At 41.4% G+C, this 27519-nt stretch overlaps 1 protein-coding gene across 1 annotated transcript; it reads right to left on the bottom strand.

The window, feature by feature from the left end:
* Window positions 1–260: 260 nt before the first annotated feature.
* dcaf12 (DDB1 and CUL4 associated factor 12) lies at window positions 261–27519 on the bottom strand. The gene is made up of 9 exons (XM_056274761.1): window positions 26903–27519; window positions 14558–14848; window positions 11468–11746; window positions 9314–9374; window positions 8380–8573; window positions 7675–7740; window positions 7062–7224; window positions 5488–5666; window positions 261–2347 (listed from the first exon to the last, which is right to left on the bottom strand). The coding sequence occupies exons 1-9, from the start codon at window positions 26960–26962 to the stop codon at window positions 2189–2191; spliced, it is 1452 nt and encodes a 483-aa protein (XP_056130736.1). The 5' UTR covers window positions 26963–27519; the 3' UTR covers window positions 261–2188.

The following is a 27519-nucleotide window of genomic DNA, read 5'->3' on the forward strand; positions in this document are numbered from 1 at the left end:
ACCGGATCGAGAGGGATCCTTTTGTTCCACAAAGTTAAAATCGGTTCATCTGCGCACACAAAATTGTTGGGAGACTCGACTGATTCAACTTTCTGGCGATCCCCTTACCTGGGTTATTGAGAAGGCATCATCAAGGCGCTCTGTCATCGACGACAGATCGGTGAGATTGATCATATGGCAACATCTTGCACTTAAAGAGCCTAATCGACCACACCAACATGCAATTTAGCGAGTGAAAAACATTAAAACACAGCAAAACATTACATCAATATACTTTTATTTTTATCATTTACTTTTTTTTAAAGACTTAATAGGTTGGTTTTCAGATATTGTGCAATATCCTCAGATTCATCCGTTTGTAAAAACATTCATGAGGTGTGTATAAAAGAGGTCACCACCAAGTTAACAGGTCAGTCCACACACTCCCTCGGACATATACATAAAAATGTACGCATTTGCCCCTTAGCATTTTACACATATACATACACATCTATATATAAAATACATTTTTAAGGTGATGGTTATTTGTTCAACTTGTCATCATTGGGGGGAGGGGGGGTTCTCTTTTAAACGTTGTCATGAAAACTGGTGAGAAAAGTTCTGTGTAAAAAAGCAAAACTATGTAAGCCTGCGGCAGCCTTTCACAGAAAGACTTCAGTGAGGCAAAACGTAACTAAAGTCTAATCTGCCTCTGCCAAAGAAGGAAAGGAGGGCAAACACTCATTCGTTGATACAAAAAAGGGAAAAAAAGTTTTTACATCCAACAGTGACAACAAATGTCTGCCTGCAGCAGCATCCATCTCCAGGGTAGTCCAAAAAGCCTTGGGTATTATGCTCTCTTCGCATCCTTATCAAAATGGAAGAGAAGGTCAGAACTTAAGATAGCCCATATCTTCACTCCCATTTCTTGCAGAGAAGGAATCAGGAAGACTTTAGGGATTCAACCCAGTAACTCAAAGGCCACATTGTCTGTTAGTTCTCGTTAACGTGTTACAAAAAACATACTTTTCTGATAGTACCTAACATTTGAACTATTTGAACCAAGGGTATGCCTGAGCTCGGGCCCACCACAGATGGATAAATGTACTGAAAGAAGCCTTATTGAGAAGGACATGCGCATAAAAAAGGTTACAGGCAATATATCTTTTAGCAATGTAGAGCTGAAAAACCCCTGAACAATTCAAAGAAGGTAACTAAGAGGGGAAATAAATATAGCTAGTAGAAATGGCAACAGGGGTACGTTTCAAATCACACAAACTCAAGAAAAAAATAAAATGATTTGTTGGGATTATTCATAGCAGAGTACCTATATTGTATTTATAAACGTTAAATTTTTGACCTTTTACATCTCCAAAAAAAAACAAAAAACAAAAACAGACAGACTACCATGTTTTGACTGGGTAGGCTATTCTTCCCGCCTCAATTCTGACTGGAGAAATATGTTCTTTACAACTGTTGATGATAATGACCATCATGGCCCAATATGTCCCATGCCAGCCACTGAACATTCTCTACATATTTTTTTCCACAGGAAGTCCAACTGTGTTCCTGGTCAGTTCTTTAAATGTATTTGTCTGTTAAATCCTTCTGTCCCCTCTCCTCTCTTTATTGGCGTCCATTTCCATGAGAGAATGGAAGAAATACTTTTGGGCGAATTCCAAAAGTGCACCCAAAGACACTATGTCACTAATTGCTGATGAAAGCAGGAGAAACTCTTTCCTTACATATGAAAACATAAACCAACAAAAACACAAGTGTAGTCCGATCTCTGTGGCTGTACGTGTTTCAAACAGCAACAAAATGTATACCTTTATTCTTCATATTTTTTAGCAACTTTCTTCTGGGTTTTCCCGATCCGTCCATCTTGCAGCTCATTTAAAACTCATTGGATAAATATCTGTACAAAGTAACTTGACAGCTGAGTTGGGGGAGACCATGGAGTAGATGGAGAAATGGTGGTGAAATGGCATATAAACATCAGAAGATGCTCTAAGCTGTTATGTGGTAGGGACAAGATCATGCTCCTGAGTCCATCAGTGAGCAAAAGGCGAATAAAGAGTCAAAATGATGAATCAATAACCACAAGAAAAAACAAATCAGACTGCAATGTCATTAGAACTGAATGGGAAAGGAATGACTGGTAAAAAATTAGGGGAAATATGATAGTGACATGGTGGAGAAGATGAGGCTAGCTCCAGAGTCCCGCGTAGTTGCCATGCAAGCCGGAACAGAGTGGTCCGCCAGCTACAAACAGCTTGGTGCCAGAGTCGTCATAACAGTGAGTGTACACTGCATTAGGGAAGGAGTGGATGTGCGAGAAGTAACTCCTCCATGTCTCATCATGATTCTTAAGGCAGCAAAACCAGAGTGGGGAGGCGGTACAAAGGGCATAGAGGGGTAGAAAGAGAAGAAAAGGAACAAAGAACATGGGAAAAGAAATTTTAAGTTCAAAATCTTCCTCGGTAGTAGTAGTTTACTTTGTCTCCATGCAAACCAATAATACAATTGTGAAAATGATATGTATTACTCAAAAAACATATATAATAACATATTTGAAAAAACAAAATTTTGTTGATTGGAACATGCAAGCACTTCAGTTGGGTTTCATTTTGCTTTTTCAAACTGTGCATGTGTAACTTCACCATAAGTTTGATTATGTTGCCAATACCAACCAACGTACTCTGGATGATTATTCTAAGAATCCATTTATACATGTGGATTAGAGGAATCACTTTATTTCTAACCACGTAAACACTGTAATATAACTAATCTAGGTATTGACATACTTGTAAACATACTCAATGAACTGGCACGTATCCGACCTCCTCATAAGAACCACTGACCTTTGAAACAGCTTATCTTATTGAGGGCTGTGATAAACTTGGCATATATAAATAACAGAAGCTTTGAGTTATGACTAAGATTCTTTAACAGCTGAAATAATGGGTTATTTACAATACCTCTGCTATTTTTTTGGGTTTTGTTTTAAAGGAAACCACAATTTTCAAAATGATCTCTGCAGCATTTTCCCCAGCACTTTACAGTTAAGGCAAGTTGCCTTAACAAACACTGTCGACCACCTTGACAAGTGATTCCCCCAAAATGTGTTTTTCATTGTAATGTCGAATTTTATTTGGACTCATCTGTCATCACAATTTCAAAGCTGGATAAAGCAAGTAACATGACGTAAGCAAATAGCATAGTCAAAAGGCATCTCCCAGATAAAATACATAGACTACACAAGTAAAAAAAAGTGAGGGAACACAACAGCAAATGTCCCTCAGGTCTGCATTGTCGTCCTCTTAATTGGATCGTGAGCGAGACTACGACTATGTGAATGAATAAAAGCACCATAGGCACAAAAACCTCCCAGTCACTTGCTTATAGCACCATAAGCAACTGAATGGGAGGTGATTTTTTTTTTTAAACATTGCTCACGTCATTACTGTTAGTATACATTCAGCATTGTTGAGCAAGCAAAGTTAGCTAAGCCAATAAACAACACAAGTGGGCCAGTCCTTGCATAATTTTGCATAGCCAGAGCTCCATGTAAAACTAAACAGAGGTCTGGCTATGCAAGATTACTCGTCACATGCGAAGGCAAAACTACCATGGTAGTTTTGATGTTTTGACCAAAGATGGCTGATAAAAAAGAAAAAGAAAAAAGGTCACAGCGTTCTCAAAGTTAAGCTCTGCAATGTGCAACTCGTGCTGCAACCAAAACCCCAATCACAGCAACGCCGCCAGCAGCTTCAACTGCGACTGTTGCCAACGCAAGTCATCTCTGACCTGTGTTTTGATGTGTTGCCAATGGCAATGAATAGGGCTTCGAGAGTCGGTTCCAAGTTAGAATCAGTTCCAAAATTCTAATTCCAATGGATCCATTAAGACGTTTTAATTTCAATTCTGCTTATCTGTTACTAAATAAATTTCACTTAAGCTAGTTTCAGTTTCAGTACCAGGACCTGGCTATCCGGTTGCGCCTATCGTCATGCGAGTTGGATGGATGCATGTCTTCCCGTCTCCTAAGCTAATGGTGCTCTTTCTGGACCGGATGATGAAGTACGAAGCGATACATTTTGTTTTTGTTTTGTGGGAAGATCAAGAAGAGTAGCGAGCACACGAGTCTAGGTAGAGCCGTGCGCCATCACGGACCGCAGCAAGCGCTCAGAAGCGTGGCTTCATTTTGTTTGAAAAAAAATGACAGGTAAGCACAGTGCAACACCTGTGCCAAACTTATTTCGTGCAAGAGGACGCACTATTAACATGACCAAACACCTTCGGCAGTATGGTATACAAATCAACGAGTGTAGTCTTTGACGCGTTGCGCTGGTCTCCCTCTCCCTCACATGCCTCGTCCACCTCAGCCAACCCTTAACCAATAGCCAGCACCTCGTCGCAATCGGGAGAGTGAAAATTAAATAATGTTAGTCTTATTCTTAACAGCGAGACAGCAAACTAGCTACACTTGATCGAATTGCTAAAAACTGCTGGTCAAATCTGTGCAGATACTGTAACGAAATGTTTTGTTGTTGAACGCTCGCACAGACGTTCCTCCTTCTCCCTCATCAACATCCACCTGGGCTAAAGCTCCCTAAACTGTAAATTAATTGGTTTTTAGACTGTTGCCGTGTTATCATTTCAGCAGATTTCAGTGTAACATTTACAGTACAGTGAATGAAAAAAGAGTGAATGGATTATATTAATAATGGATTATTATAAATAAATGTTCCTGATTATTGAATCATGTCATATAATAACAGCAACTAAATTAAACTATGAAATTAATTTAGAGGTTCTGTTAACAATATGAAGTCAACTATGAATATGAATATGACTGAACATGACTTGTGTAAAGTTTTTTTAAAAAGAAAAGTTTTTTTTTCTCTGTGAAATAAGCATGTGACCTGTTTTGACCCTGCCCCTCAAAGAATCGGAAAAGAGAATCGATAAGAACCTGGATCGATCGCAGAATCAGAATCAGAATTGTTAAAAATCCAAACGATACCCAACCTTAGCGATAAAATATGAAATAAATTAGAAACAGAGACACCCCGCCCCCAAGCCATAATAATGAGCAGACAATCTATATATGTGAAAACCCACTACCTGGTTTGCCAATTGCCTGCATTGTATCAGAAAATGCGAATAACACGCTACATACACCTATATAATGTAGCTTTGCTATCCACATTTTCTTATTTGTAGTACTGACATTCCCATGTTCTTAAACAATACAGCCTATCAGCAAACGAGGAAGTAAGTTTTCACATTCCCAGATTGTCTTTACCGCACAATTTCTGCAGTGGTTAAGAGACACACAGAAGATTGCTCAGTGTTGTGGCTGCTAATGGAGTGTTGTCTCTACAACAGGTTATGTTGAGATAATGGGCAAAATCCTGATTGTGTCCCTTAGGTTTTGCACCTCAACATTCCTAATGTAAAAACTCTTATTGAATAATGTTAACTGAGAAAAAAGATGCGCACCAGCCAGCCTTTCCCTGTTGTGAGCTTGAGGATGCCTTCTCCTGGGCGTTGCCGGTACCCGCCGGCTGGATTCAAGGGATTTTCAAGGAACCTCTGGGCCCTGATGTCATAGAAGAGGAGGGAGCCTTGGCCCGTGCCTACTGTCACTATGTGTTCATAGAAACTCACTGAACGGATCCCTGCAAGTACAAAAACATGGATTAAGAATTTCCAAAGAGTAGAATTTGCCAAAGGTAAAACTCGGACATTTAATTTCTGTGCATCTTACTTGTCTCTTCAAAATCAAGTGTTTATCAGTTAGCAAAAGTTGGCTTTGTTTTGAAGTAATTCTTATTTCACACAATGGACATTGTGACAAAAGTTGATGCTGCCTTCAGCTAACAAGCTAGAAGAATTGGTTAGTCTTGGTCAGTAGCAAACGTTTTAAATTAACCATGGTTGTAACAGTGGCCCTTAGACAAGGACATTTGAAGCCTCTTCCATTTCTCTTACAATTGTTTTTGTAAGGGCTGTATAGAAGAAGTTGGAATCAGGTTTGTAAAATGTTCCCTCCTGCCCAAATTTATTCTTACATGTGCCTTAAATATGAAATGCCACTTGTTTATAAATTGAATACCAGCAAACCTTCAAGTAGAACAGAAAATGCCTCAAAAAAGCCATAAATTCAGCTGATTTGAAGAGTTAAGCATCTAATAACATTTCTGAGTCTTGAAAATAGAGAATTACTTTTATTGCTTTGTGTAATTTAGTGATTCTTTTACCTTACACTTCACCTGTTGCAGGCACGACAGCCATCTAATCTGGGGACATTTAGATCTGACACAACATGTGAACACTATTAACTATTTGGCAGAAGAGAACACCAGCAGTACTGGGGATCCCTGAGGACCAATTTGACTAGTGGAAAAATCATTGACCTAGTAGAAGATTGTTCAAGCAGTCTTTATAAGAATTTCAAATATTATCTTGCACAGGAAAGTAATGTGAAAAGATCACATCTTGATTTAGGGTTCAAGGACAACTAATTAAATTTATGGTTAAGTGAATGCTCTTATTTACAGCCCTCTTTTGAAATAGTCTTGTAATGTTTGCTATTTATATTCAATAGTAACCTCCTAAAAAAAAAAAAGAAAACCTTAAGACAGAAAATGCAATATCTAGTCTATTGCTTTTGCACAGGCCTAAATTTGTTTTATAGTATTATCTGATGATTATAACAATGCCTTTTGCGCCGTTATAATAGTACATAAAAAGCCATAGCATTGGCAAGTACAACTACAGTGAACATGTTTAATGCACGATTTTGATTAATTAAATCTAAATAATGACACAAAAAATGTATTGCTTTATTCCCAGCAATACTGACAGATTTAGAATATATTCAGCTGACTAGAAGCCGACTTTCTGCAATTATTATGTTCCCTTGTCAAACAGCTTCAAATATTTGCCTACTTATGTCTGCCAGTGCAGACTCCACATTTAAGTGCCTTTTCTCAGCTTGACGTATGTGTTGTGGCTCTGTCAGTCTGATGACCCTGTGGGTGAGCAGCACATTTGGTTTGTCAATCACTTACCACTACCTCTCTCCCTGGAGTTGACAGACTTGATGCTGTGTGTAGGCTGCCGTGGGTCCAGGAAGGAGACGTGGGCCTGTGAGCCCACAGCATACACAGACCAGTCCTGTCCATACGCCAGACACACATTCTCTTTGCAGTGAGGCAGCTTGGTGGATAATAGCTATGGGGAAACAAAGCAGCAAGTGAAACAACACAGATTAGTGTGCTGATATCAAATGAAGATGCCAACATACGATTACCAGTAGGGCCGCACGATGAGGCTAAAATGTTGATCACGATTATTTTCCTTAATAGTGTGATCATTATTTATCATGATTATTCTTCCATTTTGGGCAACAGAATTGCTTTACTGAGCATTTTATATAAACTGAAAACAGATCTCACATTCATAATGTATCTTATAAACCTATGAATAAATAAACATTCATATGTACAACTCTTCAAATTAAAATAATACTTCACAGCTGAGCAAGCTAAACCCAAAAAGAATAATTTACATGGCCACAATCAATTAATTGTGGGAGCCAATTATCAAAATCTCAATTAATATATGATTAATTTTGCAGTCCTAATTAGCAGTAACGGTTAATAATATACAATGGTGGTCTACCTTGCACAGATTATGCTCAGCCTTCCATAGGTGGAAATAACCATCTAATGAGACAGCACCCAGCTCCTGAAAAAAGAAAAGGAAATACTGAAAGACAGGCGAGTTGTATAAACAAAGGCACCCCAACCAACGAGTGAAGCTTTTTAAGAACTATTTCAGTGGTGCAGTGGTTAGCGCAGTCAGGCAGCACGGTGGTGCAGTCTCTAGTGCGGTCGCCTCACAGCAAGAAGGTCCTGGGTTTTAGCCCTGGGTAGTCCAACCTTGGGGGTCTCTCGGGTCGTCCTCTGTGTGGAGTTTGCATGTTCTCCTCGTGTTTGCGTGGGTTTCCTCCGGGTGCTCCGGATTCCTCCCACAGTCCAAAGACATGTAGGTCAGGTGAATCGGCCATACTAAATTGTCCCTAGGTGTGAATGTGTGTGTGTGTGTGTGTGTGTGTGTGTGTGTGTGTGTGTGTGTGTGTGTGTGTGTGTGTGTGTGTGTGTTGGCCCTGTGATGGCCTGGCAGCCTGTCCAGGGTGTCTCCCTGCCTGCCGCCCAATGACTGCTGGGATAAGCTTCAGCATCCCCGTGACCCTGAGAGCAGGATAAGCGGTTTGGATGATGGATGGATGGATGGATACACAAACCTAGAGACATGGATAGTGTGGTCTACAAAAAAAGACAAAAAGGGAAGACTGTTGGTTATTCCTCTAGCTCTAAACCTTACCTTGTGGTTGTTGTTGAAGGCCAGAGCTCGGACCTTACAGTTGTATGGATGGGTATACTCCTTGGGGATGTCCTTGAGGGCACGGTGGGAGATGTGGGAGTAGCAGGGTACAGTCTCCACACTTTGGCTACGCTCAGCCTGGCTCAACACATCTTCAGTCACTTCCCACAGGCCCATGGAGCCATCTCTGGACCCTAAACATTCAACACACACATACACATACACACACACACACACACACACACACACACACACACACACACACACACACACACACACACACACACACACACACACACACACACACACACACACACAAGGGATGCATATTATAGATAGATTACTGTCTTGACAATATGAGTATCTACTTTCTGGACACAATAGAAATGTAGTAAACACAGGATATGTTGGATAAGACATTGACTTGGACTCTCAACCATCCAGCCACATACTCAAGAAAGGTTACAAGCTCAGACAGTTGAGGTCATCTTTACAGCTTCAATCATGAAAGGGGGGGGGGGACACAGTTCGTTAATAATGTCGTCGTGTGGAATGCAGGGAGGTGTGTCGAAGTTGTCTGGCTGGGAGAGCTAGCATTGGGATCGGCTGAAGGAGCCTGGTCTGCTGCGTCCGGTGGGCCCAAGGACCATGGCCCTGCCTGACACTGCGCCCGAAGAGGAAACACCGAGCCCATGTAGACCAGCAGTTCCGACAGTCATCCTGGCTGGCATTCGTTCTATTGGACAGCGATTTTTATTTATTTATTTAGTTTGGATATATGTGTTAGTTTAGATATATGTGTTCTTGTAGTTCTTGGATATGTGTTTTGTCTTTGTGTTGCACTGCTGTGGGCAATGATGTTTCGTTTCATTTCATGTATGCAAGTACATGAAATGAAATTACAAATAAAGTGCTCCTGATTCCTGAAACTTACCGGACACAGCCATGCTGTCACTGATCCATGCGATGGAGAAGATCCAGTCATTGTGGCCATCCTAAAAGACAGAAGACAAACATATCAAAGCCAGACCTGATTGACTAATATTAAAAAAAAATTGTGATTGTGCTCTAAATTTTGACATTCTATAACCTCTACACTTATTGCATTGACTAATTATCCAAATGTTTTTTTTAAATGAAAATGTCAGTAGAAAAGATTTCTGACCAATTTCAAACCAACTATAAAAACTAAAAATGAAAAAAGTTAAACTTGTAGAGGCTCTAACTGTATGCTCTCAGAGCTGCATTATATGCCAACATAAGTGGATCAGTCCGAGGATCTTTTATCTTTAGCCTCAGAAAGCAGTGAGGGAAGCAGAAGCATACTGGAAACATCAGGGGGATCATTTGGGTGATCTGTCAAGGACAGCCAGTACTTGGAAACTACAATGCCAAGAGATGGAGCAAGGCCAATGCCAAAGGCAAGAGAGGACTCGTGGTGCAGAGGGTCCAAGAGGCAGCAGCAGAAGACCGCCACATAAAAGCATTAGGGCTCACCTGCCAGAGACAGTGGGACCAGGCACTCGAATGATCGTTGTCCTGGAAGGAACTCTGGGATACTGACGAGAGCAAGTTGACCTTCCTCCTGCGTGCTGTGGCTGACCTCTTGCCAACTCCAAACAATCAAAAGAACTGATGCAAGCAGTGTGGAGCAACCCTTTGCATCCTGAATCACATCTTGGCTGGACATCCCAAAGCACTGGGAGAAGACCGATACAGCGGGAGACGTGACAAGGTCCTTTGACAGAAATTGTCAAATGGACATATCTGCAGATGGTCAAAGCCAATAAACACCAGGCATTACCACCTGAAGTTGTCAATTTCCAAAGGTTAGGAGATAAGGCTCCTTGGGCAAGAACTGCCGCCAAGAACCACTGTCAAGAACCTGCGCCTCATTTTGCATCGCGCTTCTGACTGGGAGATGCAAATGGACCTGAAGAAGAGACCTGTTTTTCCAGAAGAGGGGACAGTAACCTCACTCTGACCAAACATGGTTCATAAACCACCTTAGCAGCTGAACTCACAGTACCCTAGGAGGACAGGCTAGCCTTCTCTCACCAACAGAAGAAAGCCAAATACCAGGATTTGATCGATGAGATTCATGTCAAAGGATGGCACGCAACCTCATATCCCATCGAAGTCAGCAGCCACGGCTTTCCAGCAACATCAGTGTGCTATTTCCTACAGAAGATGAGTTTGGAACAAAAACAATTGAAGCAAGCCATTGGGGAGATAGCCATGGCAGCTGAGACCAGATGGTTGTGGTCGATGAGAGCCTGCAGTTGGAGTCCTTCTGCAGGTGAAGGCTAATTTGGTCTTTACTGCCCCACTCAGGCAAGGCGTACAGGCCAAGGGACGAAACACTTATGACCCGCTGAAGATGCAGAAGGGTTCATCGCAATGCGAATGCTCTGACCACCTTGTCACCAAGGAATGCAATCAAGAGGAGTAACTTGCAACACTATATCTTAAGTAGCTCCTAAAGTTTCTGCTTGTAGCAAAACATCTCTGATGTTTATTTTACTTATCTGGTTCAAACAGTTTTTTGTAAAGTTACTGGTATGATACTAATGGCAAGCTATTAATATGCAATTAGCTTACTATCATGAGGCTATCAAAAGATAAGTAACATTTGCCCCTGTTTGACTTTTGCTCATTTTTCTTAATTTCTCCTGTTCACAACAGTGTCTACAGTTCAGTCCATCTGTGAGTCTCATAATAGTTAAGAACTGCAGATACACTATAAATAAGGTTCTGGAAAAGTCTAGACAATATATTCAATTTTTTCATAGTCTAAATGTTGCAATATACATTTTAGGGTATATTCATCATAGGTTTTTGAAGTTTAGACACTTTGTATTTTTTTACAATAACCTGGTAAGTTTTATTTATATGTTGACAAATTTTGCACAAAAAAAATCATAAACTCAAACTTAATAGTATACATGATATATTTATATTTTGTATTTTTTCATCCCTATGAAAGGTCAATGAGAGTGGGAAAAAAGAGAAACAACCAGCTACTGTTGCAAAACAGGCAAGGAGTGACACTGGATGCCATTCTACTCAACAGTTAAAAAATACTTACATCTCCAACACATACGGGGTCCAGTGTGGGCAGCCTGTAGACAGCTAGACTGTTGGGGTTGTCCCCACCAGTAGCCAGCAGTGTTCTTGAGGGGTTGAGCTCAATGGCGTGTATCCCACAACCCTGATGGTCCAGCCTGGACCGTGCAACCCCTGTTGGGAGGAACTGGCTCCCAACCACTGTGCTACCCACGACCCCAGAGCCTCCACTTCGACACTCCCTGTCCTTTAGCATGGGAATGCGTGTTATCTGCCCTGTCAGGACATCTGCAACAAAAAGCTGCAAGTAGAGGATGAAAAGACATCTGGTTAGGTTGATTCAAAATTCTCTTCCATCACAGATGCAGACTCACATGCTTCAGTTCAACAAAAGACTACTAAAAACTTTACTATTCCAGGCCTACCTTAATCAATTAATGGTCCCAAAACATGACTGTTACACCAATTGGGGCATTGAGTTACTTTAAACCCCCAACCATTACTTGCATCACTGATTGCGCACTTACAACATTTGTGCCTAACTTGACATGCACTCTTTGCTATCAAATGTGATATTGATTTGTGGATTCATCCAGCTAATTTGAAATTTGAAAGTCAATTTCCTCATCACTTAATGTACACTTGACATTACACACACTCTTGACTATGATGACTATGATATAACTACCATTTAGTGCTCTAAAATAACTGCTGGTTGACACAGGGATATACCTGCTAATTGCTTAGTCTCCTGTAAATCACTTTGCTTAAATTTGAGAAAATGTAAATCTTTTGTGCAACTTGTATTTTAAAAAAATAAAGTTGTCACTATAATTTTTTGTGGTGCTGTATTAGCCCCTGTGGGGGCTAATATTTTTTGCTTGCCCACTCCAATACTAATGCCAGAACAGAAGGTCAGCCGCTTGAACAGCCCCCCAGGAGCCAATAAGGAATCAGTGTCTCACTAATGGACAACCAGGTAAAGGGCAGTCCGCTCATGACACAGTCGTTCCCTGAAATGCGGCGCTTAAAACTACATTCAAGGATTTTGCTCATCTTACTGACACCTATGGCGACACAGTAAATCAGCTTTATTCATTCTCATCCAAGTACCTGAGATCCATTTGAAATCAACAGTTGCCGTGCTGTTAGGTCAGCATCCACTAATCAAAACAAAATGTAATGTAATGTGTAATGAATTTATTGTGATTGTTGAACCCTCTGTGACTAAACTGTGATTTAGTGCTGTAAAAATAAATGTTACTTGGCCTTGTGTTGCTGGAATAAAAAAAGAACATTGTAAAACTTCATCAGTTGACAAGCAGACAGACAGCTGCACATTAAGTGTATATTGTTAAGAGTAGGGTTTTTTGTTGTTTTGTTTTTGTTTTTCTTAGAGATTCATCCTTTCTAGACTTACAAAATAAATTTCAGGGTCTTTAAGTGGTATCAAAAACGAGCTTATTTCGATGTTACAGCATGTTGAATATGACTGACAATGAGAAACGTCTTTTGGCACATCGCTATCGCCCCCAAGTGGCAATTTACAGTTTGGTACTTCACCCTTTGGAGAAATGTTGACCCCTGGGCTATGAAAGCCTTTGCTCTGTTAGATGGAAGGAGCACAGACTCCTAAATTTGCTTTTTAAAAGATTATATCCTCTTCTTGAACTAAGCTCTTGACCCAATCTATTACGAAATAAAAAAGATAAAATAAAACTGTCTATTGAGCTTATTCAACCAACCTTACGTAAAGCCAAAACATGGCAAAAACTTTTTCAGCAGCCTCGACAGCTTTTGGAAAAAACATGCTCCATTTATAAATAGAGTACATGTAAAGCTGTTGTGAAAAAACAAACAGACACAGCAGACCAAGCTCATAGAGGACCTTTACAATTTCAAAGGGATCTCTGGCACTAAAAGTGGTCCTACTGATATCACCATAGAGATTAGTAAGTGGGACAAAAAACAAAACAATCTTCAAAATCTGATTCGCTTCTTTCTGGTTTTTGTTTTTGATCTTGCATCTGCCCGAGATTCTTCTAAAAAGAGAAGATGACATTGTGAAGATGGTCTCTTGCTCTTTCTATGTAGTCAATCATCAAGGCAACGTGATCTAGCATTTCGATAGTAATTAAAAGATTTTCAATATTATAAAGGTATTTTGACAGATAAAATTCAACACCCTTTGGCTTCAGTCACGGAGTCTTTCCCCTTTGTTTTTGTCCTACTCATGTTTTAATTTGCTTTCTCACTTAATTGTCCGTTGTCTACGTTTCAACAATTTGTGATATTGATACATTTTAAACTTAGTTTACGTTCACATAGTCAAAATGAAGCAAACAATTTTGTAAACAAGAGAAATGTGCTTGCCATTATCTTCCGTTTGAGTGAAGTATGAGTAAAGTATTGCATTCTAGATATAGCAGCTGTTAAGACTGGGGACATCAGAGGATAGCTTGCAAATAAATTCAAGTTTAAAACTGCAACACAACAGAGGATTATCAAGCCAATTTACACCAATTGGAGTGGGTATACTGACTCAAGACTTGGGCCAGACAGTTTGTTAAGGATACATTGTTGAGTGAACTTAAGAGGAACATTCTGAAATAGCATGCACCGCAATGGCCATATGGAGTACTGAAACAATACACAAGACCTCCACGGACAACAAGAAAAGTGACATATCTCACCATTCGGTCAATATTTTGTATTTGTTTGAGATATGGAGACAACTGACAGCCTTAAAAAAAGGAATTGGAAGTGATGCAGCATTGGCTGATTTTCTCATTCGCAAGTATTAAAGCAAGCAATGTTTATGAAGTCTGACCAAAACAACGACAGAACTGGAGCGGACAGTTGCTGTATGCATCAACTGCCGATTGAACCCTTAGGACTCAAACTGGTTCAGTGGTATGAGGGGCTCTTCAGCTTACCATAAGAGCAGAGACAACCAACAGCAAATGACACCCAAGTTTATAGAGTTTAAGAAACATCTAAGAAATGACGAAAAATTTATCAAATCTTTTACAATGCAATTTCACAATCAGGATTTCAAATGCCCTCTGGTGAGTGTGCAGCATTAATAAGTGGCCACATGTTGGTATCTTACCGTGTTACACTTGGTCCCACACACCACCTGTCGGTGGTTGAGCCACTGGGAGGCAAACACCTTGTTGAGTCGCCCAAGTGAGAACTCCCTCTCCTTGAGGATGCCAGGCAGCCTGCCTGCCGCAAAGCCCCGCAGGCTCCGCTGGAGTCGCAACTCATGTTGCTGCTGGGGTCTGAACTCTCGCTCCCGGAGGGCACACACCACTGAGCGCCGGCTGTGCCACCACTGCTGGGCATGACGAGATGAAGAAGAAACACGGCTGCGCTTATGTGCTGACTGACACCAGCCCAACTGGAATTTAAAAAAGAAAAGAAAAAAAATCATACAAGGACATAGAACTTTTTGAATAGGAATCAAGTATTTTAGGCAATTGCAAATAGGCCTACATATTAAAATGTCAGTCAACAAACAGGTTTCCATCCAAAAATGGAAAACATTGCCTACAATTAGGCCTAATTAAGCTAATTTAGATGGACTGGCGGCCAATCCAGGGTGTCTCCCCGCCTACTGCCCCATGACTACTGGGATAGGCTCCAGCATCCCTGCGACCCTGAGAGCAGGATAAGCGGTTTGGATAATGGATGGACGGAGAACAGGCTTTTAAAAGGAAACCCATTTCATTTACTCAATAGGTAGAACAAACAAAGCCAAACAGGTGTGGGGGCCCACTATCTAAGGCGCTAGATGTATTTTACTCTGCTCACAGCCATTGGAAATAATCAACATTAGACAGCGGAATCTCCCTATATAAATAGGAGCCAATGGTTCTCCAGCATAACTGTAGGTGAATGTGCCTAAACTGTAATTCTGAAAGAGAAAATGTTTACTTCGGGCACCTAGCTGCAATATCATAGAAAGAAGGGAGAAAAAAGTAGTTTCCAAACAGGCTGAAGCTGATGACTTAAGGTCATGAAATTAGCATGCAGTGTGAATCTGTTTCCAAATCTCATAGAACTGATTTTTGGTACGCAGAATCTTCTCACGTTTGACTATTATCATCCAACGCTTCGACATGATCACAAAACACTTATGAAGCCATTATCCCCCATCAGTCATATTCACAATGACCTTCATGCAGTTTATGGAACCTGTATATTAATTTCATACAGTTTCATTTGGTTGCTGTTACAAAATGACATGATTCAATAATAATCTGTTCATTCTTTTTTCATTCACTGTACTGTAACTGTAACACTGAAACCCGCCGAAATGACAACACGGCAACAGTCCAAAAACCAATTTACAGTTTAGGGGGCTGTAACCACTGTAGTTGACGAGAGAGATTAGGAACATCGGTGTGAGGGTTCATCTACGAAAAATACATTACACTTTTTCCACAAATCTGACAGTTTTTAGCCATTTGATCAAGTATAGATAGTTTGCTGTCTCACTGTTAAGAAAAACATTATGTAATTTTTACTCTCCCGATTGTGACAAGGTGCTGGCTGTTGGCTGAGGTGGACGAGGCATGAGAGGGAGAGGAAGACCGGCACAACACATCAAAGATGGTACACTCGTTGATTTGTATACTATGCAGGTGAAGGTGTTTGATCATGTTAGTAGTGCAACAGAATCGAACAGAATACTCTTATTAGTAATTTTGTACATACATACAAAGGAAATTTACTCTCTGCATTTAACCCATTCTAGCTGTGTAGCTAGGAGCAGTGGGCAGCTGCCGTGCAGCACCCGAGGACCAACTCCAGTTATTTCTTCCCATTGCCTTGGTCAGGGGCATGGACAGGAGTATGAACCCTAACATGCATGTCTTTCTCTTGCGCGAAATTAGTTTGGCACAGGTATTGCCCTGTGCCGACCCATCATTTTTTTGAACAAAATGAAGCCACGCTTTTGGGCGCTTGTTGTGGTCCATGATGGCACACAGCTCTATCTAGACTCATGTGCTCGCTACTTTTAGATCTTCCCACAAAACAAAAACAAAATGGATCACTCTGTGCAGCTTCATCCAGTCTAGAAACAGCACCACTGTGAAACTTAGGAGACGGAAAGACATGCATGCATTCAACTCGCATGACTATAGATGCAGCCGCATAGCCAGGCCCTGGTACTGAAACTGAAACTAGCATGAGTGAAATCTCTTGAGGAACCGCTAAGCAGAATTGAAATTAAGATTTTTTAATGACTCCATTGGAATCAGAATTTTAGAACCCTTTCTCACTTGGAAACGGCTCTCAATGCCCAACCCTAATGAGACATTACACTATTCTGTCAGATTGTATCATATCTTTCATTGCCTTCTTTTAATCTCCTTGACCCTCCTTCGACATTAATCACTGTGCTGAGATGGGCCCATCCCCCAGGGCGCTGTGGCCATTACTCCCAGCTCACTGACCCAGATTCAAGAAGCCAACTGGGTCACAGGAGTATTATGCATAGATAAAGACAGACACCTTTACAGACACTGTCATGCTGGCTGTGCATGCGCAATAGCAATTACAAAACATCATTCTTAAGATGGCCGTGTGTGTGAATTAATTAACTGTAAAGCGCTTTGGGTAGCTGTTACAGCTAGAAAAGCACTATATAAAAAGCAACTTGATTGACCGATTGATGGCCAATTTTGTTGGGTTGGCTATGATGGAGATGATCACTGGATTTCTCTGACTAAAAGGCAAACATGGCAGGAGCACCAACACACCCGTGTAGGAAATATATAGGTCTAACGTGACCCAGGTGCACTGGAACTGTGGATCAACATTTCTTATCCATCCATTACCAGCATGAGTGGCATATGAGAGCACGTGGGATCAAGTTGACATGTTTACCATCAGTATGAGAAACAAAATCTCTGATTCATAGTTCACATTTTGGTATCTCAGTTTGCCTCAAGGTATTCAGTCCTTTTAAGCTGTCAATTCTTAATAAGGTAACAGATATGATGCTCTGTATTACTCCCCTCCTGAGGTCCATGTTTGATGTACTTAGAGGATTTTCACATACACTAAAAAATTCCATGTACCATCCTGACAATTTGAAGTCACCATAATCATTGCAAAAATAAGTAGTGAGTAAGGATAATTTTTGTTGTCGGTGGCATTACGTTGGTGAACTAAACGTATTTTTGAAAAAGTGACATACAAAATTACTTTAAAATACTGACAAGCATTCAGGACTCCCATGGGTTCAAGTCAAAATGAGTTAGACACTAGTGGCGAACAGTGCGTTTGTGTGGTTGTGTTCAAGTGTCCACTACAGGGAAATTATTTAGGCTTGTTATCATTACTTTTGAGGGCATTTAGGCGTAGTTGATGTGAAAAAGTTTTTCCAGATATGCACTATATCAGCTGCTATGGCAATGAATTCTAAATTGATCCATACCGTTAAATCTTAAGTTTCTGATTTTGAAATCTCAACTATTGATCATCTGGAGGTCACTGTGTATATGCATGAGATCTTTTGGGAAAATGGTAACGGCGACTGTGAAAACTGCAAGAACATTAAAGAAAAAAGTGTACATTTCCAAGTTTTACGTAATGATGTAAAACGAAGCTCCTACAGATGCTCAAATAAAAATGCAATGAAATTAAAAACCAAGTCTCCCATTAATTCTCAAAAGAAAATCTCAATGTTTTTTAATCTTCCCAATTTGAATTTAATCTTGAAATTTAATCTTCCCAGTTACTTGGGAATTACCTCCAAGTGTGTGGGAAGATGGCGGCGCAAATTCATGCTTGCAGCAGCCTCACCCAGTACTGGTGTGAGAAGACGGCGGCACGAATTCACATTTGTGGCAGCCTGACCCAGTACCGTCCATGCAGTGTCTTTGTTCACGTCTGTGTCTAAGTTTGTCTTCATTTGATGGCTGGGACAGCTGGTGCTGGATCAGCTGGGAGAGCTTGGTCTGCTGCATCCTGTGGGTCCAGGGACCACGGCCCTGTCTGGAGCTGTGACCGAAGAGGTAACACCAAGGGCGATCTGACAGGATGCAGAAGCAGACCAGCAGTTCCGATAACACCAAGGGCAGTCTGGCGGCGGCCTCGCCTAGCCTTGACTGTGTTTTAGTGTAATCGTGTGGAGTGCTGGGAGGTGTGTCGAAGGTGTCTGGCTGGGAGAGCTAGCGTTGGATTTGCCGAGGGAGCTTGGTCTGCTGCGTCCGGTGGGGCCAAGGACCATGGCCCTGACTGGAGCTGTGCCCGAAGCGGAAACACTGAGGGCAGCCTGACAGTACACGGAAGCAGGGCACGCTAAACTAACTGCTAGCCCATGCAGACCGGCAGTTCCGACAGTCATCCTGGCTGGCGTTCGTTCTCTTGGACAGCGATTTTTTTTATTTATTTTTTTTAGATTTAAGTGTTAGTTTGGATATATGTGTTCTTGTAGTTTTTGGATATCGTCACCTTCCTAAAATAATGGTCTAAGTCATATTTCCAAGTTTTTCAAAAAACAGAATAAACTGAAACAGATATAGAATATATGATATTTCTCACTCATTTCACACAAAAAAGGTTATGACATTATATGACTATTGACATACAAATAACGCTGTCTGTCAATGTGTGAAATGATTAAGAAATATCATATATTCTATATTTGTTTCAGTTTATTCTGTTTTTTGAAAAACTTGAAAATATGACTTAGGCCATTATTTCAAGAAGGTGACGATATGTGTTTTTGTCTTTGTGTTGCACAGCTGTGGGCTGGGGAAAACGATGTTTCATTTCATTTCATGTGCACAAGTGCATGAAATGAAATGACAAAAAGTGTTTCTGATTCTGATTTCCGTTTTCTAATTGTTGTCTTGGTTATTTTATTGTCTTGCTTGGTAGGATAAGATGAAAGTGATGCAGATAAGTTACAGATATGAAAGGGTTATAAATATAGAGATAAAAAAACCCAATTGGAAAATCAATCATACCGCATCCAAAATAGTAACAACATAGGAATCGTGAATAAAATAGAATAAGAAACAAGACTAGGTCAAAACCTACTATATAACTAGACCGTGTATGGTCAATGTTTGAAATTGTGGCCAATTTGTTAGAGGGATAGTCAATGGTAGTGTCTATAATGTGAATTCCTGGATATTAAATGTTTATCTGCAATTTTCTGTAGTGGTCCCAGTAATAATATTCTTCAGTGGTTCCAATAATATTTGTTAAAGTGTACTGAAGTAGCATATCATATGACATGGTTAAGCCAAGTTCTAGGATGCACCAACAATATTTCCACTCATATCTTGGGACATTTGATTTGAAAGAGAACTTAATTGTAATTATAACTATTCTATGTTAACTCCCCCTCCTCTTTCCCCTGTTTCTATCTGCTGATGTCTCTCATTTCTCTAAGGTTGACTCCATTGTATGGGCTTGGGGTCTTGCGGCACGGTGGGGGGCAGCCCGGTGGCCCTGTGGTTAGCATTGTTGGCTCACAGCAAGAAGGTCCTTGGTTTGAATCCCAGGCTATCCCAGGTGCTTTCTGTGTGGGGTTTGCATGTTCTCCCCATGTCTGCGTGGGTTTTCTCCAGGTGCTCTGGTTTCCTCCCACCATTAAAAGGACATGCACCTTGACATGCAAGTGGGGGAGAACACACCATTTGTCCCATCATTTCAATCATTACCAGGTGTTGGCTTTCCCTGCCACAGTGGTGCAGCCTAAACTCAGGTGCTACTGACTGACTCCAGGAGTATTTAAGCAGTTGCTCTGAAATTGTTAGGTTTGTAGGGATGTCAGGGTGTAGATGTGTGCAAATGATGTTAATTTAAGCTCAATTGTTGAGTTTTGTTTAGATGATGTTCATTTAAGCTCAATTGTTATGAGTTGAGTTTTGTTCAGTTAAGCCGAGTTAAGTGTTAATTTGTTTCTTTGCTTTGTACATATTCTTTTGTTTCACATGTAGCTACACACTGTAAATAAATTACTTTTGTTAAATGGAAACAGTTTTGAGTCTGCCTCCTACATTTTAGCCACTCAGGCCATGCTTCCCCACAGTGTTTATTGGCATATAGCAAACCAACCTGGTGCATACCGCCACCTACTTTATCAGAGTTTGTAGATACGCAAATGTATATGGGTACGAAACGTTACTAACGTGAAAGCTGAGTGGCAGGGGGTGGAGACGGGGGACAATCATACTCAAGCACAGTACGAAGCAACTGTACCTGATGTGAAAACATCGTAAGACTCACTCTATGTTGAGTGTTTTGACAAAGTTGATTGTTATTTGGGGTGCTTTAAATGTGCGTTATCCGTCATGACTCTTGGCGCATGGAGAGCTGGTTTCTCTCCTACTCCTTTCTATGCTGGACCGTTATAGTGTGCAACCAGATGTGGAAAGAGCAGCAAAATATTCCATTCTGAGCGTTTCAGTAGTACCCACGAGCAGCAATACATTCTGTTTGTTAGCATGTGACCAATGTGGAATGAGAGTGTAGTGTCGTTAGCACACGATTTGTTCAAAAGAATGACGCTTTTGGGTGAACGAACTGAACTGAATCACTTCCTGAAACGATCCGTTCATTTCCCATTCAGTACATTTGAGCTCTTCATACCCCCTTTACACCAACGCGACTGTGTCTCTGCCAAACAATGCTTCCCCATTGGTCATGTTGGTCACGATAATCCCACACCAGCCCCTGATGTAAGCGGTTCTTTTTTCTAGCCCAGCAAAGAGTTGGTGCCGTACCACTCTGGGACAGGTTTTCCTGGCTGAGAGCCAGTTCTTTGATTTTCGAAATGCAAAGAACTGGTTCGAGATTAGGCACTGCCTCCGAACCAGCCCTCAAACTTCCTTGGTGGAAAAAGAGTAGGAATCGGCTGATTATCAGTATGGCCGATTATCGGTATGGCCGATTATCGGCTTAGCTATTGTCATTTTTCATGTTATCGGGATATTTTTATTGGCCAGCCAATTAGGAGTCCGCTGCGCAACATGCGTACTTCCAACGCAGCCTTCACTCTCCCGAAGCACAGCACGACGCTCACTCCAACACCACAAACACAGAAGAGAAGCATCGAGAAGTCAGACCATTTTTCTAAGGTAAGAGGAGCATGCCAGATACCATAAAACCCACTCGGTTGGTGAGAAAAGCATGCCATAACACTAGTTACAAAACTCACTCCATAACATTAGTTTCTCCGTCTCTCTCCCCCTCCCACACACGCGCCAAAGAGCGTAACGTCGGTCCGACATGAACTCAACAACAGGTTGTCAATTCAAACAGAGAACACAATTTCCACAGCTGTGCTTACCCTTCAAATGCAACTACGCTAAAAGAAAAAGGCTAATGTGTGATATTTTAGTTACATACAGTGTTATTGTCAGTGTTGTGTATGAATGTGCTAAAAGAGCGATGGTCATTAAACATGGTATCATGTACAACAAATTTTGATGTCATATACAACATCGTTAATCCCAGACAATGACATCGGGTGGTAACAAGTTGCTAAAAAAGCAGCGGTCATTGCTACCCAATTTCCACTCAAGAACGAATAAAGTTTGATTGCCAAAAATGTTATTTGTGTCATTGTTTGATGTGTTTTGTTTGCATATATTGCTTATGTAGTTTATCTTTGTGACCATTGATTCGTTTTATATTAAAACTATAGAGGAAGTATGTTTACGTTCTATGTTGTACAGGGACACATTTAGTTGTTGCAATGTCCTCCAAGAAGAAACATGAAACAGGAGAAGTTTTTATACTCTGTTCAAAGTTTGAGTTTAAAAGTGATATTGCATTGCCCGTTTTAAGATTTGTTTTGTTCAAGTTGACTCGTTCCCTCTTGGTTGTGTGCAGCCAGCGACGCATGTTCATTTACGTGTTTTATGTTTAGTCGCGCATATTTATAGTTGGCTTTCTACCGTTTGTGTGTGATATGAAGGCGTGCTTATTCTGTATATTTTCATGTATTTTAACAGTTCGATGGTTGATTTGATGACGGTGATGTTGAATGAAGTACAATTAAGATGAATAAATCCATCAGTAACAGAAGAATCACGGTGTCGTATATTTTCTGGAGGGAGTGAAATAGAGTATTTCTGATTCGGACTCAACGTGGTATCACGTACAACATATCTTTATGTCATATACAACATCGTTAATCCCAGACGACGAGGTCGGGTGGCAACGCCGAAATCCTATTAGGGACACATCGTTACTTATGCACTGGTGGCAATGATTGCAGGCTCGGCATGGATGGGTAGGAGGAGGCTCTTAAAGCTTAGAGCAGCTCATTTTTTTTTTAAAAAAAAAGAAGAAGAAATGAACGTGAACTTAGTGTAAAATTCAAAATAATGAATGTGAACATGAACTAATTCATTTTAATCTCCGTAACGTTAGTTTCTTCGTCTTTCCCCCCTCCCACACACACACACCAAAGAGCATAACATCGGTCTGACATGAACTCCACAACAGAGAACAGTTTCTTAACCTTCAAATGTAACTAGGCTAAAAGGAAAAAAGCTAATGTGTGGTATTTTTGTTACATACAAAGTGTTATTGTCAGTGTTGTGCATGAACGTGTCAGACGGCCCTTTCACGTGGAACTACATTCTCTCAACTGCACAACACCCATCTAATTCTGCTGATCTGCAGCATAATAACATGCGTTCCATAGATGTACTTATACGAAGGAATATGGGCATTCTGTGGTTGAGAGACTGTATTCCACATGAAAGGGCCGTCTGATGGCAAGCTAAAACAGTGAAAATATTCAAAATATAGCATACACTTAAAACAGATTTTATTTTTTTTAGGTGAGCCTTTTCTTAAGTGGCTAAAATGTGTTTTGTCTGTGTCCCATTCTTAAACTTCCGTGCCAGTTACTCCTGCTGAATCTCCAAACTGGGACGGCACAGACTCCCATCTACTGCAGGTAATACACTGACTATCGATAAGTACCTCATACAACCCTACTTCAAAAACCCGAAACTATCACTTTAAAGATATGAGAATTGGAAAATAATGACACTAATGTACATTTTTCCATTCAGTCAAAGCTTTCTGGGAGCACTTAAACCAATTTAAGTGGAATTATTTTAATATTGGGGGGTCATCCTCTGTGTGGAGTTTGCATGTTCTCCCCGTGTCTGCGTAGGTTTCCTCCAGGTGTCTTGGTTTTCTCCCACAGTCCAAAGACATGTAGGTCAGGTGAATTGGCCATACTAAATTGCCCCTAGGTATGAATGTGTGTGTGTGTGTGTGTGTGTGTGTGTGTGTGTGTGTGTGTGTGTGTGTGTGTGTGTGTGTGTCGGCCCCCTGTGATGGCCTGGCGGCCTGTCCAGGGTGTCTCCCCGCCTACCGCCCAATGACTGCTGGGGTTGGCTCCAGCATCCCTGTGACCCTGAGAGCAGCATAAGCGGTTCAGATAATGGACTGATATTTTAATATCATAATTATTCAGTTTGATCTAAGTTTACTTCCTGCTGTCCATGCAGTTTAATTCATTCCGTTTTTATGTGTTGGAAGTTATTTTTAATTAAAAACAATTCCACTCAAGATTGTTATCTAGTGCCTTGAACATCATGCATTTTTTATATATATATTTTCTGTTTTTCACAAAAGTCAATCAAACATATGTTAATTTAAAGGCAGCATTGTGTTGGGGTTGGTGTTCCTGTAAATTTTGGCAAAATTTTTCTTACATTTACTACAACTGAATATCGGTCACAGATTTCGACTATCAGCCTCCATAACTTACCAATAATCGGCATTGGCCCTAAAAAAACATATCGGTCGACCCCTAAAAAGGGGTATCAGTCAGTTGCGAGCGAATATGCAGGGATACTCACTGAAAGTTATTCAAGTGATTCGTTTGCAGGGATACATTCACTCTGAGTAAGGGGAGATGGGCTAGTATGATTGACAACTGCTGCATCTGCACTCATTAGATTTCGAACGAATTTAAAATGAGCTAGGTTACGTTTGACAATCCCTGAATGTTTTTTCAGAAATCTCATCCCCTTTCATAGTTCACAATACATGGTGAAACCTGCAACATGAAAAAATGGCTGAGCCTCAGGCTGTCTCTGATCCTTTCACTGCGAGGGAACGGTGCATGTTCAGTGATTTGTTCAATGAACATACACAGTGAACGTGCGTTCTGAGTGATGGTCACTGACAGTTTCTTCTCCTGGATCACCACCTTGCCGTGGTGGAGAAGCTTGCATGAACAAATGATTCCAAGAGCTATGCCGTCCAGAGCTTGGCTCCTGGTAGAGTAATCTAGTGCGATCCAACAAAGACTTCAACAGCGAAATGGTGGAAGATGTCTCCAGGTCACAACAACCGTGAAGGCGGGTGAAGGCTGCAAAGAGGGCAGTCCCCAATCACCTTGGTTCTCCATGCCATTGGACTCTGGCCACCCCCTGCCAAGGACCATGTGGTGGCTGTAGGCACATCAGCCACTCCACGTAAAAAGCTGTCACGCACAGGCGTCCTCCCACTATGTGGCTCCAGAATCGGCCTCTACACCCACCTGAGAACCCAGAGGGTGGATGGTCATGCTCGACCCCGAGTGACTGCCGATGATGATGAGACAGGCAGTCGCTGAGTAGTTCAAGCCCGCCCCTCACCCTCTCATGTCTTGAAGTCTCGAAGTAAGTAGTACCAAATATTCATTTAAAAATTAGGTGTTGCGAAAATATACGTGCTGTGCATAAAAGGGTAGGACTTTGTTATAGCAGCTTTCGGTTTGCAACGGTATCTTTATCCAACTAAATTCTCAGTTCAATGGCTTATCCTTCACAAACGACCATTCTCGGTTCATTAGTTAGTGAGCTGAACTGAATGTTCGGCCGTGTTTCAGTTTAGTGAGTGACTACGCAATCGGCGCTCTGGTCAACCACTGAATGAGTCGGTGAACCAATCTGTTCAACGAATCTTTTTAATGAACTGATTCTAATGATTAAGTACACTGAAAAGAACTGCCTTGCCCATCACTAGAATGAGCTGGAACCACTGCACCGATTCATTTTGAAAGAGCCAACAGCCAACAGAGACACTCCCATTTTCGCGTTTGACAGTGACGTCGTTGGTCGACCGACAAGCGTGAAACTTAAGTGACGTCATTGGTCACCTGATCCAGCGGCCCAATCGTGTAAACGTGGTCAATCAGTCACTCTAAACATGGTCCCTCAGCGATATTCGCGTTTCTAGGGCTAGCCCGGCCCTGCCAAAAACAGGGGCGAAAATCTGATATCAACTTTGGAGGGGACAATTACATGAAATTTTCTCAAGCGCAATTCCTGAGGGGGACACCAAAAGTAGTGCTGTAACCAGGGGCGAAATATTGGGGGGGGGGGGTATATATCATATTTTTCCCAGGACGGGGGGGGGTCGTGTCCCCCCCGAGATTTCCGCCTATGGCCAAAAATAATGGTAAACGTGTATTGCGAGGCTAGGTGAGTTAACATTCACACATAGGTAGTGATAAGACAAATCTTAGGTCACAGGAATAATAACACAATGGGTATCCCTACGACCTGCATCTAAAACGATAGCAGTTGTACAACATGTGTTTCTGAGAGCCTTTAACCCGTCAATGGGATATATCTTCTAAAGTACAGGTGAATTATGTGTACATCAAGCAATGAGGAAATGTCCGCGCCTTTTAACATTGCTGTAGCGAAAAGCCATAGATCTTACAATATTTTGGAAATGGCGTGTCTCCTGAAATAAGGCCATTGTTAAGCGTCTTAACTCGACAGCAAGTAGTGTCTAAGCCAATGGCTCACGGTCACCCGCAAACAATTTATCAATTAATGATGCGAAAATCACCAATAATGAATATGTTTGTCCGTCAGCTGAACAATTATCCATTCCATTGAATTTGACGTTATGTTGGCGGTTAACTAACAGTTAACTCACAAAAAGACTACACGACTGCAAACGGCTAACGTCACATTTAGCAAGTCCATTGGCGAAATGCTAGAAATCAGCATCGCCTGTGATATGGTGGTGCCAGTTAACGAGCCTGAACGAAATGGCATTATAAATTATGGAGTTATCAGCTACAGAGCTTGATTAACAGAAATCTACAACGGACGGTCATTCCCATTCCAACAGTGTAAGCTAACAACGCTAGCGCGTTTCTTGACGTTCACGAACATTATTCACAAGGCGTAAGCTAGCATGGCGCTCTGTTAGCAACCGCAGACTTCACAATAAAAAAAAGGGACGTCAATTATTAAGCCTGATTATATCTCTGTTACACTTTACCAGGTTAAGACGTCGTTACTTTCCAACCGATCACGTGAAGAAAATGTCGGCAAATACTGCTAGCTTAGCGCCGACGCAGACGCTTTGCTTATCTCAACACCCCTTGGCTAACACGCGTATTGGACCAGTGTTAGCTCGCCATACGATACACCCGCAGGTTTCCGCCTACCTGTTGTTGGTCCTTGGGCTCTCCTGCCTTCCTTTTCCTGCTAACTGTTTTTCTCGCCATAGTCTGACACACACAGGTCCCTCACCCACATGGAGGGTAGTAGCGACGCTGGATATTGGATCATATAATGGCGATAAGCAGTGCTGTTTGCTTGGCCCTCGCTGGCGTCCGACGACAGGGAAGGGCGCTCACATAAATGGGTGAGGTTGCCCCCGGTCGTTAGCGGCTCCGTACTCAAAAACACCGGACTTATTTATTTATTTATCTGTTAACCGACTCGAAGTCTCGACAGAGGAGCCAAAACGGGAGGCTCCCCTCTCATCCAATCTTCTCGCAATTGTTTTCTCTTCCTTTTTTTTTTTCCTCCTCCGAGTCACGTCAGCAACAGTGAAAACACTGAGCCGCGCGCAGCCGCACTTGAATCAAACATCAACAAAACAAGGTCGTACGTGAACGCGGACGTAACGTGCGTACTCGTCCATCGCGCCACATACCGACTGACGTCATAGCTACGACGGGGATTTTGAATCCCAACAAGGTGCCCCTCGCATGCTTTGGGCATCTCTTACACGCACAATTACGTGCCACTTAACGCTTATCGTCACCTTCTTAAAATA

This window comes from Lampris incognitus, chromosome 2 (genome assembly GCF_029633865.1).
Source record: "Lampris incognitus isolate fLamInc1 chromosome 2, fLamInc1.hap2, whole genome shotgun sequence".
NCBI lineage: Eukaryota > Metazoa > Chordata > Actinopteri > Lampriformes > Lampridae > Lampris > Lampris incognitus.

What these genes read in the sequence shown, in the direction of transcription:
- dcaf12 (XM_056274761.1), bottom strand. Translation starts at nt 26,962, where the DNA reads ATGGCGAGAAAAACAGTTAGCAGGAAAAGGAAGGCAGGAGAGCCCAAG. An exon ending in CTGAGCATAATCTGTGCAAG is followed by an intron (nt 7,225 to 7,674) that starts GTAGACCACCAT and finishes GTTTCCCCATAG; the next exon opens with CTATTATCCACCAAGCTGCC. An exon ending in CTCCAGGGAGAGAGGTAGTG is followed by an intron (nt 5,667 to 7,061) that starts GTAAGTGATTGA and finishes TTGTACTTGCAG; the next exon opens with GGATCCGTTCAGTGAGTTTC.